Genomic DNA, 13,839 nt, shown 5'->3' with positions numbered 1-13,839 from the left:
TATTGTATGAATCTTGGTTTAGCTCTAAAATAGGTTATGCATTCACAAACTATTTGCTTTGCAAGTCTACGGCCATTGACCAGCCAAAATTTCAATCAAAGAGATGTGAGTAGAGCCAGCATGTCTTATGTGTTCATGCCTTGCGATGAGCCTTGTTAAATCACTGTTGTAAGGCAATAGAATTGGATGCCTTTGGTTGTAAGTGAAATCAGAATTTTTAATTCTACTGCCTATCCTGACGATCTCATTGCTGTCAATAAATGGGGACAGGGATAGTAGTTTGCTGGATATTTCTAATTCTTTGCCGTTTCTTAATTGATTGTATTTATAATTGAATTCTTTTCTTTGATTTAATTTCACAAGAATGGTTTCTGATTGTCCTAGTTCAGTTACTAGTAATGGTCCAAGTTGTTTATCTTTGTTTTTCTCTTTCAAATTGTTTATGAATCTAAGAATGTATGCAGTTACTCGTTTGAGCTTAATGAATGATGAAAATCTGTGAGTAAAATCATCTTCCATGTCGATAATGCGAAATGATTGTGTTGATCTGCGCTCCAGCAATTCATTTACAGAATATTCGGATTCTTGTAGTTGATTCCAATTTGAGGTTTCTGACAGCCACTGTGGACCATTCCACCAAAGTGATGATTTAGTTAGTTGGTCGACTGATGAGCCCCGTGATGACATGTCAGCAGGATTGTCTTCATTCTTAACATGACACCACATATATGTTTCTGATATTTCCTGGATCCTTAATATCCTATTTGATACGAATATATTCCAGTTAGTAGAGGGTGATGCTATTCAAGCCAAAACAATTTTGGAATCTGACCATTAATGTTGATTAAAGCTTTAATGACGTGGCCGTTTTTTGTGCCAATTCAGCAGCTAGAGTGGCACCACACATCTCTAATCTTGGTAAAGTCAACTTTTTGAGGGGAGCCACTCTGGATTTTGAGCACACAAGTATGACGTTGATATTGCCTTGATTATCTTCACTTTTCAGGTATACGCAGGCACCATATCCTCTTTCCGTCAGAAAATGTGTGCATTTGCAAGTTGCAATCTGCAGAAGTATTGATGTATGTATCTGGGTATCCTTAAATGGTTGAGTGCAGTAAATGAATTCCTAATTCTGAGCCATTCATTATAAATGTGAAGGGGGACACTTTCGTCCCAGCTCAGCTTCTGCAAGAGGATTTTCATTGTCAGCACAACTGGCCCAATTAAACCTAACGGATCAAAAATTCTTGAAATCTCAGAAAGAATTATTCTTTTGCTTATATGCTTAGCAGTGGTACTGTGAAATTTTAAAACAAAGTGAAATGTATCTGCTTGTGGATTCCAGCGCAGTCCTAATGTTTTGACAGAGTCGTCATGATTTATGTCGTAAGTTGACTTAGCCTCCACTTGATCCTAAGACAAGTTTTCTAATAACCTTGAATCATTTGCACACCACTTTCTTAGCTTAAAACATCCCCCTTTCAGGATTTTTAATAATTGAGTCTGTATTTCGAGCGCTTCATTAATAGAGTCTGCGCCTGTCACTATGTCTTCCACACAAAAATCTGTCAGGGCAGCTGAGGTTCCTTCAGGAAGTGAGTGCTGAAAATCTATTGCAAGCTGTTGTACTGATCTTGTAGCTAGGTAAGGTGTGGACGCTGTACCATATGTGAGCGTCAGTAACTTGAATACTTGTAGTGGTTCAGCAGGATCCTTCCTCCAGAAGATCAGCTGTAGGTTTGTCTGTTGGGAATTAATTAATATTTGCCGGTACATTTTTTCAATGTCTGCAGTCATCACAAATTTATGTTTTCTAAAGCGTGTGATAATTGAAATTTAGTCGTCCTGGACTACTGGACCGATTCTGAGGCATTCATTAAGCGAGACACCTGTATCTGTTTTGCAGGAAGCATCGAAAACAGTGTGAAGCTTGGTGGTTGAACTGTCTTGTTTTATAACTGAATTATGTGGAATGTAGTAAGTAGGGTTGACAATCATTTTCTCATCAATTGCTTCCATATGACCTAAACTCTTGTATTCTTCCATGAACTCTATGTATTGCTCCCTTAGAGCTTTATTTCTACTTAACTGCTTCTCAAGTTAATAGAATCTCCTAATTGCTGCATCTCTGGAATTTTCTAGCGTTGTAATGTTTAGTCTTGTAGACAATGTCACAATAAAACGTCCTTCCTGATTTATTGTTACATTATGCATAAAGTGATTTTTGCATGCAGCATCTTCTCCAGTAAAAGGGGTTTCGCTATTTCTGTAACCATTTACTTCTTCAATTGATTGCAACTGCTTGTCAGTATCACTAACGGTTGTTAGATAACAGTGGATTTCAACATTAACGGATGGTGAATTTAGCAAGGAACCAGAAATTATCCAACCAAATGTAGTTTTGTAGTTTTAGCACAATACTGCTATTTTTGAGTCTAAATTGACCCACACACAATAAATCAAAGAAAAATTCTGCCCCAATTAAAATGTCAATTCTTTAAGATCGATTTAATAAAGGATCTGCCAACACGACGTTTTGCGGAAGTTTCCAGTCTGAAGTGTTAATAACCCTTGTGTTTGGAAGCAACTGTGTGATTTTTGGTAAGACATGAAAGTCAAGTTGAGTCCTAAAATTTTAATTCCTGGATTTTATTACTGCACTTACACAATGTTGGGCAGCTGTGTTAATGGATCCAACGCCGGCTATAAATGTTTCAGCCTTTCCGTAGGAAGCTTCAGCTCCTAAGAGAGTGAGATTCACTCATGATGTTGATTGAGGACCCTGAGTCAAGTAATCCATGGCATGTAATGAAATGACCAAATCTGTCTAATATTTCTATTACGGCAGTAGATAATAAGATCTGTTTTTGAGATATATGTTTGTCAATAGAGTGACTGACAATTTTGACATTTTTACTTGGTATTTGATTTGGATTGTCACTTGGCATACCTGCATGGATTGATTCTGCCTTAGTATGTATGTCGATGGATGTAAAAGCGAATTGTATCTTTGAGAGCATATTTGACACGTACTGATTAGCTTGCAATCCTTTCTCATGTGTCCAGATCACAAACAGTTGAAACATAAGTTAATCTTCTTTACATGATCTTTTTTTCATTTAAATTTCTGTGAAGGTAGGTCAGTTAAATATTTTATATTTTTTACACAAGGAGCAATTTGAGTTGTTGGTATTTTGAGTAGCTAAGAAAGTAGGTTTGCTACTTGTAATGTTAGGATTATAGCTCTTCAATTGATAGGTATTTTTTTAATTGTAATGACTTTGAATTTGTGTGAGCCTGAGCCAAAATTTGCCTTTTCACACTACTATTGGCTATTGCCTCTAATATGTGGGAACGTTTATCTAGAAACTCTGTGAATTCTTTAAATGGTGAATTCTCTTTTCACCATTTGCCTTTCCTTACTTGTATGAAATTTAGTTTAAGAGACAGCACGTGGATTAATAAGGAATCCCAATGTTCTATTGGTTGCTTCAGGGTAGAAAGTACATTTAAGTGGGCGGTTGTATTGTCAAGAAGATGCCTGAGGGAAGAGCTAGATTCCCTTTCAGTATTTTGCTGATCAAAAATTGCTTTAATGTGTGATTCAATGATAACTCTTTCATTTTGAAATCTGCTAACTAATAGATCCCATACGTCCTTATAACTGAGAACTTAGGTCAACTGCATCTATTATTTTTGCAGCGGTACCTCCCTTAAGAGATACCCAGAGATAGTATAATTTGTGAACATCGTCTATCAGAGTATTTTTGTCAATGATTGCCTTGAAGAGTTCCTTGTATGGAGTCCAGTCTTCGTACAAACTGGAAAAGGTTGTAATATCAAGCTGCGGAATCTTATTTGAGGGACCGCGTAAGCTTCTTTCATGAATGGAACGCTAGCATTAGTGGAAAAAATCGTTACTGTTGTTTGCAGCAGGGAGAAAAACTGCTTCGGCTTTACTGATAATATTATAGAATTTGTCTTCAAATTCTTGTCTTTCAGCATTTGAGTCTAAGGGTTCGCTTGGGTTGCTTTCAATAAAATAATCCTCAATTTGATCCTGAATGCTATTAAATCCAACAATTAAGTTTTTAGTTCTTTCTAATCTTATTTGCAATTCAGCAAATGACCGATTGGCTTGAAATCTAAAAAAAAAAATGCTTCAAATCTAGTTAAATTGCTTTTTATACGGCCCGTTGGGCAATCAATAAATCAGGTTTTGTCATTTGAGTTGTATCGTGTTGATATTAGTGAAGAATAACAATAATGATAACAATCATAAAAGAATAATAATAATACTGATCTAAAATTAAATTAAGTATTGAGCTCGTTTACGCTAGAAAACTCTACTGATGTATACAGTTGATAATAATAAAATAAGGCCTATAATAGTTACATGAATACATAAATAAAACTAAGTTCCTCTCTTGCGAATGATAACTTGAAAATTCCAAACATGTGAGTCGTCGCAACAAGCCTGGGTTTCGGCACCAAATAATGTTGGGAACAAATGAATCCCACTTTAGTTGAATTGTAACTTTATTCAAAAACATTTTGTATTAACTGAATTGAATTATAACTTAATTGAACTGAATTTTGTATTGTATTATATTAACTATTTTAACCTTATTATGTATTATGTTCACTATATGAATTCCACATCTGAACTGGCCCTTCAGCTGTACGTGTTATTTCATTAATTGTCCGCAGAGCAGCACTCAACAACACAGCAATGAAGTGCAAACTCATCTATAGTTTTACTGCCGCTAAAAATCTTGATGCTTCAGGCAAAATAAACTGTAAATATAAGGAATTATAGTAAATCCAAACATTGCTGTAATTACAGAATCACATTTAAAAAAATTCACTTCTGATTGCATTCATTGAATAAAAATGGAAAAAGTTTTATTTAGTTTTGTATCATTAAAACTCATTAACGTAACCATATTTTTCACAGAATTCAAATCTAAGTCCTGCAACATTTAAGTACTAATGAGAGCAGATTTGTGATGACTTAACTACTTGTCTAATTAACAAAATTTATCATTTGTAATACTGAAATTCTCAATTCAGTAACTAACTAAATGTAATGTCCCAAAAACAAAAGCCATTTTCTACCAGCTGCTGCTATACATGTTAATTTGTGTGTTAATGGTGAAGTTTTTTTCAGTTGACTGTATCATTATTGTCTGTAACTAATAGGCTTTTTTGATTTCTGTATTTAGAATTTTGGTTGGAAACAATTGTTTCTCAAGGTTCATTTATTGTATGTTCTAACCTGCAATGGAGAAGTAGAATGGCATCTTAGTATATTCCATGTGCACATGTGACAGAAGTTTCATGTTTTACTTTGAATCCTAATCATGAATCCCTTTGCAATATCATGAGATGCTTGAAAAAAACCAATTTTTTTTTGTCCTTGGTTTGTTCAAATCCAAAATAAGTCCAAAGTAATCCTTTCCTGTAAAATCATACTTGCACCAATTTTCAGAATTTAAAATTAAAATAATAATTATATTCATTTCACAATCATGTTCTCGTGGGAAACTTGTGTTTATATTTAATATACAAAGTATTCATGTAATAGGATTGACAGTTTCCAAGTAACGAAAGTTACCTGTAACAGCTGTGCTTAATGTTTCCACAGTGGGTGCTCTTTTTGTGCAGTAACTTTTGTGACCTCTGGGTTGGTATAGTGATGAACTCATCATCGCAAATCAGCTGATTTTATAAGTCAAGAGTTCTAAGGTTCAAATCCTAATAAAGGTAGTTACTTTTATACGGATCTGAATACTAGATAATGGATACCAGTATTCTTTGGTGGTTGGGTTTCAATTAACTTCACATCTTGGTAATGGTCGATTAAAGCAAAGATAATCTGGAAATTTAAATCTGAAATCGAATAAAGTATCTATGGATTTAGTGAATTCTCATAATAATTGATCATATTTAATCTGTTAATCTTTAAAATGATGTAGTAGTATCCAATAAAAAAGCATTGTTAACTAAAAACTCAAAAAATTAGAATCTTATTGTAAGCCACCTCCTGTTACAGCATTACCAGTTGCAGTATTAAGTCCACTTGCAACAAAAAAAACAGTTTAAACTTCTATTTTGTAGGAGTAATAATAATGAATTAAAAGACAGTTCTACTTTTACTATGGCAAATGTTTTCAAAAATAGACAGCAAAAAGTGTTTTTGATTAAGTTACTAGCTGAAATGGAAGCTTGAAAATATAACACTGGTAATTATTCCAAATTTAGTAGGTTGAAAATACTCAAATTCAATATCTGTAGAAATTCATATCTGATATCTTGCAGTATCACCTGGCTTTTACTATGTCTATATTCTTCTATTATCATTTTTAAACTGTGTGTTTGCAATTACAAAATTATACTTTGTGCAAAACTCTTTAAGTCAGTCCCCTCTTTTATTCCTCTTGTCCAACTTGTATTCATCCACAATATTTTCTTCCTTGCCTTTTTCAATGCTTGCATTCCAATTTCCAACCATTATTAAATTTTCATCTCCTTTTTTTGTTCAATTGCTTTGTCAGTTTCTTTGTATACACACACTACCTCATTATCACATTATCATCATGTGCACGTGCAGGCATATAGACGTTAACAATCATCATCTTAGGTTTTGAGTCTATCCTTATTACAATGATTCTATCGCTATGCATTTTTAAATATTCTATTTGCTTCCCTATCTTCTTGTTCATTATGAAACCTACTCCTGCTTGCCCTTATTTGAAGCTGAGTTAATTATTCTAAAATCACTTGATCAAAAATAGTTTTCCTATTCCCATCGAACCTTGCTAATTCCTGGTACATCTAGATTTAACCTATCCATTTCCCTCTGTAAATTTTGTAACCTTCCAACCTTTTTTAGACTTCTAATATTCCATGCTCTGTCTTGTAGAATGTTATTTTTTAATTTTCTGGCGATCCTTCCTTTGTAGTCCTCACCTGGCAATCTTAACAGGAGACTAGTTTACCTCCAGAATATTTTATCAAGGAAGGCATCTCCATCTTTGTTACATGAAAATGCAGAGAACTACATTTTCTTTGAAAAAAGCAGCTGTAGTTTTCTATTGCTTTCAGCTGCGCAGTACTCAGAAGATTGAGTGATGTTGATATCGCTGTTTAAGTCTTCTTGACCTACGCCCTCAACAACTACTGAGAGAGCTGCTGCCCTCTTTTAGGACTGAATGTCCTGAAAGTCGTTTTAGTCTGATTATCAACAGATACCTTTCCGATATGGTTGCACCTTCTGTCCAGCGATTCTGTATCACTGAGCACTCAAGTCCCCTCACCATCGACAAGGTCTCATGATTCATAGAGGAGGATAAATTGACACATATTTTATAAATTTTTAACTTTCTTCTAGACAGTTATTAGAATAAACTTACAAAGTTATAAATTTTTAATAAAACATTAAATTAATCACATTTACTAATTCGTATTTTCATATTTGTATTCTCGTTTCAATTTTTACTTTATTAATTCAATTTAATTGAATTTAGCAAATTAAACTTTAATTTGCTAAATTCAGCACAAACTGAACTGGTATTAACTCAGTTAATACTAACTTTTTACTTTTACTTAAATAGAATTAAACTTTGATATCTTAGAATGAAAGGTAGTACAAGACTACTAGATTTTATAATCTAGTCAACGAATAATGGTTGATGATTTTTATTTAAAATAATCTTGGTGCTTTATTTATTTTTTATATTATTTTGTAATCTTTCGTTGAAAATTTTTTTTATGTATTATGTAAATATTACTTTTTTTATATTTTCTATTTATCTTTTTACACATATGAGAGGCAGCTTAAAAGTAATATTCCAATTTTATGGGCTACAAAATAAAGGTAAGCACTTTTACTTTTCAGCATAGCCACTACATTTTTCCCAATAGAGAACAGTTTTTCATACCAGCAAAGAAGTACACAGTAGTGATCACAAGATCTATGACTTCATTACATCCTTCACTTCATCATCAATGGTGAAATGAATGCCCTTTTTATGGCCACTCTTTAAACTCAAGAAGAAAGGAAAATTTCATGGCACCAATTCAGTGAGTATGGAGTATGGAATGAGTGAATATTAACTTCACAAGAATCTCAGCAGTAGTGTCGAGACCAATCATTATTGTATTGCAGTAGTTTCTTTGTCTCATTCGAATTATAAACATTAAATGCACCTCTTCTAAAAACTAAATATCACATAAATGTTATGTGAACTTCAAGGTAATTTGTCATATGAAATGTTTGGTTCTTGAATACTATTATAGAGAACATAGTCTTCATGTTCTTCATAGTCTCATAGTAACTAAATCTTATCTTAAATAGTAACTAGATCTTATCAAGACATGTTATAGAGAACATTCTTGAATACTATTAAGAGAAGTTTGCAGAGAGTTGTGTTCTAAATTTCTCAAGTGCAAATTTCCCATGCTTTGTCCTTTTTTTGGATTATAATGATGCAACAGACTTCCTTAATATTTTTTTCTATCTTCTTTTGATGCGTATAATCAGTTACAGAAGTTGATTGACCTCTGTGAGGTTCATCTCAAAATTTACTTAACCAGCTCCTGATGGATAAAACTTTATTGCCTGCTATCTCACAGTTGGATGAACAGTTTCATCATAAACAGTATTTAAATGATAGGGAATGTTATTAGGGATCACTTTTGCAGCTGTTAAAAATTCACTGTGTGTTGTTTTAAGCATGTTAACATAGAGTCTAGAGTCTGGAACAGGTTATTAAAAATAAACATTTTGTTTTAGTATTAGTGTATCTAAGTAAACTTATTACATAAAATGTTTATTGTGTTTATCAATATAGAGTAATAAAGTAAAAGTTACAAACAGTAATTTTCCTATGTTCTTTTCACATACTCTTTTCACAGTAATAAATTATAGTTACACAAACATACAAAACCATCAATTATCACTTCAGGTTCTGTATACATGATTTTTCTTAATTTTTAGTTTCCTGGGATCATAACTCTAGAGCTAATAAGGAAGTCAAAGGTAAAAAGGAAAGCAAGGTGGTAATCTGTTTTTTCATTTCTTGATGTTTTTTGACCCAGAAACCTCAAAAAAACCAAAAAAGTAAAGTAATGCATGTATGTTCATGAGTTTTTTTTTTGTACATGATAGCACATCACTGAAAACAAATGAACAGGAGACAAATCGTACATGACGTATACTAGATTTTAACTTTAACCTTTGCCCAGTCACGTGTGACTGCATCTGCAGCATTGATCCTGGAAAAATAAAGTGTACGTTGTTTTTTGCTTTCCTGGTATCATAGAAAGGAAGTACGGTAACCATAAAAATCGGGTCTGGGTTTTTTTCATTTCTTGATGAATCATGACCCAGGGATCCCAAAAAAACAAACAAAAAGTGGGAAGTAATATTTGTATGTACGTGTATTGGCATGTTTAAAGATTTATAATAACTTTGACTGCATAAACTGATTTTGATGAAATTTAGTCCAGGTACTCCTGTATACAGGACAATTTGTTGGTAAAATTTTAGGGTCAATATCTCCAGGAGAATGGAAGGGTTTTGCATACATAACCCTACTTTTAAGTTCAGTACATGTAGTGCATGTTTATTTTACCACTTTAAAAAAGAATCTTACCCCATCATTTTCCCCTTTCGCCAGAAATAGAAAAAGTGTATCCTGTTGCGTATTTTTTTAACCAATTTTTTAATGTCTTCCTAGGCATAGTAGTAGCTCCAAAAAAAAAATAAATAAATAAATACTTAGGGGACAGTATTGGGGCTGGGAGAGCTGACCAAAGTATATAAATATTGATATTATTTAAACAATATACATTTAAGCATAATCTAATTCTTAACAGATATACATGTGAATGATTTGTTGTAAAGAGCAGTAAAGTTTTTTATTTCTTAATGTCAGTATTTATTTTAATTTATTTAGTCCTCCGATTATATTATTAAAATGTTCAAACATGGCATCATTGGTATATGAAATTAGTTATAATATAAAAATAAAATAAAAGTCAACATTACCAACAATTTATATTATGTCTCTAGTACTTTCGGCCATTTGACCATCTTCAAGAGAAATTGTTTTGGAATTTAAAACATGAAGATTAAAAAAAACTTAAATTAAAAAAATATAAAATATTAAATTCATAACAACTAGTCATCATTGTGTAAAAGTAATTATGTCAGTTACGTAAAAGTGTCTTGGTTGTTATAAATTAAATTTGGTTTGTTCATTGATTAATTTATTGTTATAATAATATAAGAAATTCTTCAAGAATGCCGATTTTATAAAAATCATTGGAAAAATTTAATATTTTAGTAAAATTATTAGGATTGTATTTATGTTAATTTTGTAAAATGTGTTTAGCATACATAATTGGATTTATCCAAATAGCCTTTCTTTATACTATTAATATGTTCTTTAGCTCTAATAGAAAAAGAGTGGTTGGTCATACAATTCTTTTTATAATTCATATATATTATATAATGTCATCAACATTACTTAAAAGGATTAGAAATGTTTATTGAGAAATGTTTATTAGAAATGTCTAGTTGATTTGTTTATCAATTTTATTAATTCATAACAATTTTTTTAGATTGTATTTGTTATTTAATTTGATGTTTTCCTTCAACATAGTAGATATAAATTTGCTTAGTTGTTGATGTGTAGATGAATTAATAAAATTTGTAAGTGAACTTTGGGAAAACAATCTATGAATCTTAGATAAGGATTTAAATATGGGGGCATGAGTATCAGTTAGATTAAATTTTTTTTATTATAAGTATCTTTGAAAACATTTACATTTATTAATTTTAGAACATGTTTTTTTTTTCAAAGTTGGATCCTTTATTTCTTTAAAATTATTATTATAAATTGATTTGCTTTTCCCATATATACATTATTATAAATAATAACAGGAGTATTTTTTTACCAGATTTGGGTTTGAAAGCATTGCTATTTTTTAGTTGTCATAACAACTGAGACGCTTGTATAACAGACGTAATTACTTTTATAAAATGCGACCAGTTGTTATGATTTTAATATTTTTTCATTTACATTTTCCAATTTATTATTTTAAATTACAAAAAAATTTCTCTCGAGGATGGTCGAATGACCGAAAGTACTAGGGGCAAAAATATAAATTTTGGTAAGGTTGATTGTTATTTTATTTTTATATTATAACTGATTCAGTTATTTGTTAGAATTTCTTTTTCTTTTTTTTTATGTACATGAAAAAGCAATAATTGAAGGAAAGATTGCAAGTGTGAGAAGAAGAGGAAGAAGGAGGATAGGAATGTTGGATGATTTGAAAGGCAGACAAGGATACTATATTTTAAAAGACATGCTTAGAACAGACCGTCATGGAGAATGCTGTTTCTTGGTACTTGTCAATAGACAGTTCCATTAAAGAAGAAACGCAAAGCATCTACTTCCTTCTGTCTTCTCACAATCAATATAAAATAGATGGGAAATTTTCCCCTTTTTTATTTATTAAAATTTTAAATAATATTAAAGTATGGACTACTGTTTTAGTCTCTACAATTCATTTATACTCTTCTTTTTTAGTATCACTGGCATGAGATTACTAAACAGTATTAAACTTTCAGTAGTATAATACTCCCTCATGAGAATGCAACATGTTTAAATAAAGATTTATTTATAATAAATACAGCATGCTTTTAAAACATGACTTGAAAATTTTGGTTTTAATTTATTGGATTTATGCAGAATATTTTACTTTCAAATATTTATAAGAATATATGTTCTTATAAAATGTCCTTAGCAAGCAGGTGGTTTATAAACTATCATTTGCATTATGATTTATTCCTTGTGTATGTAGTATTTTAATTAATATTTTATTGAGTACAATGTCTAATGCCATTGGCCAGTTTAGGATATGTCTCCTTCCCCCTTCTAATATCCTTGCTGTCAATATAATCTATCATTAACATAATTTGACTAATGTAATCTTTAGTGATTAATTTGCAAATCAGAAATAATTTGCATATTTCTATTTAATTTTATGAATTTAAATTATAAATTAATTCTTACATATTTTTATTTTTATTTTTTTCAAATTGTGATATAATTGTGTCATTTATTTGTGCATATTGTGCGGTAACATTTAAATTTATTTTAAAAGATTACTATTTAATGTTTACTGAAGAATTACGTGCTCCATTTTAACTTTTTCTTTTTTTTTTCAGGCAGTTGTTAAACATGAGTTGGTACAGCCAATATTATCGGTTCTTTTTCGTCTTATCAGTATGCCACCTGATGATGAAGATCAGGAGAAATATTTTGCTGATGATGATGATAACAGTACACCAATAACTTGCGCCAATCAGATATTAGATACAATGGCATTGCATTTGCCACCAGAAAAAGTCATACCACCCTTGGTTAGATACTAGTTAATTTTTTGTTTTAGCAATAATTGTCTTATAAAACAATTGTCAGATCCTTTATATATGTATATATATTTATTATTTTTTTTTTATGTCATAGCTCTTAATTCTGGAACTTTTTTATATTGAACTGCAGAGGAAACAGAAGAAAAGGTCTGAAAAATATGTTAATGCTGATGCCAAAAAAGTTTTTAATACATACAAGTTAGGTTCAAAAAGTTCCCAAAATTGCTTCTTACAGTTTAAAATGGCAATCATAATAAGAAAAGTATTTGGTTTTTATGTTGGCAATACAGTCACGATGTAGTTGCTTCACATGTTTCTGGTTTCGCATACTAAACTGTGTTATATATCATGTATGTTGCAGTGAAACGTGTCATGGTTGAACAGCGCATAAATATCAAATTCTGAATTTTGCTTAAAATATCACAGTTGGATATATTAATGTTACTGAAGGTAGTGCTCCACATGCTTGTATGGAAAATCTGGTATGAAGAAAAGAATAATTTACAATTAGCATAAGCAATTTAGTGATTCTCATATCATTGTTGAAGATGACATTTGTAGTGGGCGCCAGTCTACCTTGACATATGAAGAAAGCGTTGAGCATGTTGAAAATGTTGTTTGAAATATTAAAAGAAAGATTAATCAGAGAAATAAAATCAATAATTGGGATATCAGTCTGAAGTTGCCACAGTCCATAAAGATTATTATGGAAAGTGTGTTATTTGTACATTGTAAAATAATATAGCCCAAAAAAGTGATTAAACATAGGCAAATTTTGATATCATTTAGATTCAGAGGCTTTCAATTACTTTTTCAAATTTACTTGCTTTTGAATCATTCTATTAAAATAATTGTTGTGTATAGAATTAAATGTTGTAAAAGTCTCAGTCTTTAGAAGTTGTGCATTTCCAGAATTGAAAATCTAGTATTTCTTTATTTTATGTCTATTTTCACTTACACATCATTCTTTATTTTGTAACTGAAGAGGAAGTTAGTTTGGTTTATTGGCATAGTTGAACGATTACTGAATTCTAGATTAATAGTTGTATAATTGATTAAAATTTACAGATTCGAAGTTATAGGTAAATTACTTAACATTTTATTTGATAAGTCAAAATAAAAAAAATAATTCAGTATTTTGTGTTTTATATTAATTGTTTAATATGTTTTCATGTTGTAAGAAATTCCGTTAGTAATGTAATACTGGACATAAAATTAGCTCGCAGTACAATGTGAAAATAAAATAAGTAGAAAGGAAATGTAAGTAACTGATCCTATTTATTAAATAATGCTGATAATGAATTTAACTAATCATTTCATGTCAGGTTATAATAAAATAAACTTTGACTAATGTCAGTTAATTGTTTACTGATCGCCCTTCACATACA

General features: G+C 31.0%; 1 protein-coding gene across 1 annotated transcript in view; it reads left to right on the top strand.

The window, feature by feature from the left end:
* LOC142329586 (importin-4-like) overlaps positions 1 to 13,839 on the top strand; it is a 77,038-nt gene that overhangs the window by 20,000 nt on the left and 43,199 nt on the right. Inside the window, exon 6 of the mRNA XM_075374292.1 lies at positions 12,245 to 12,439. Coding sequence (XP_075230407.1) covers positions 12,245 to 12,439 — 195 coding nt within the window. The remainder of the gene's footprint in view (positions 1 to 12,244; positions 12,440 to 13,839) is intronic.

Source organism: Lycorma delicatula, chromosome 8 (genome assembly GCF_047948215.1).
Source record: "Lycorma delicatula isolate Av1 chromosome 8, ASM4794821v1, whole genome shotgun sequence".
Taxonomy (NCBI): domain Eukaryota; kingdom Metazoa; phylum Arthropoda; class Insecta; order Hemiptera; family Fulgoridae; genus Lycorma; species Lycorma delicatula.
Note: the sequence above shows the minus strand (reverse complement) of the source record. Positions and strands in the feature narration are given on the sequence as shown.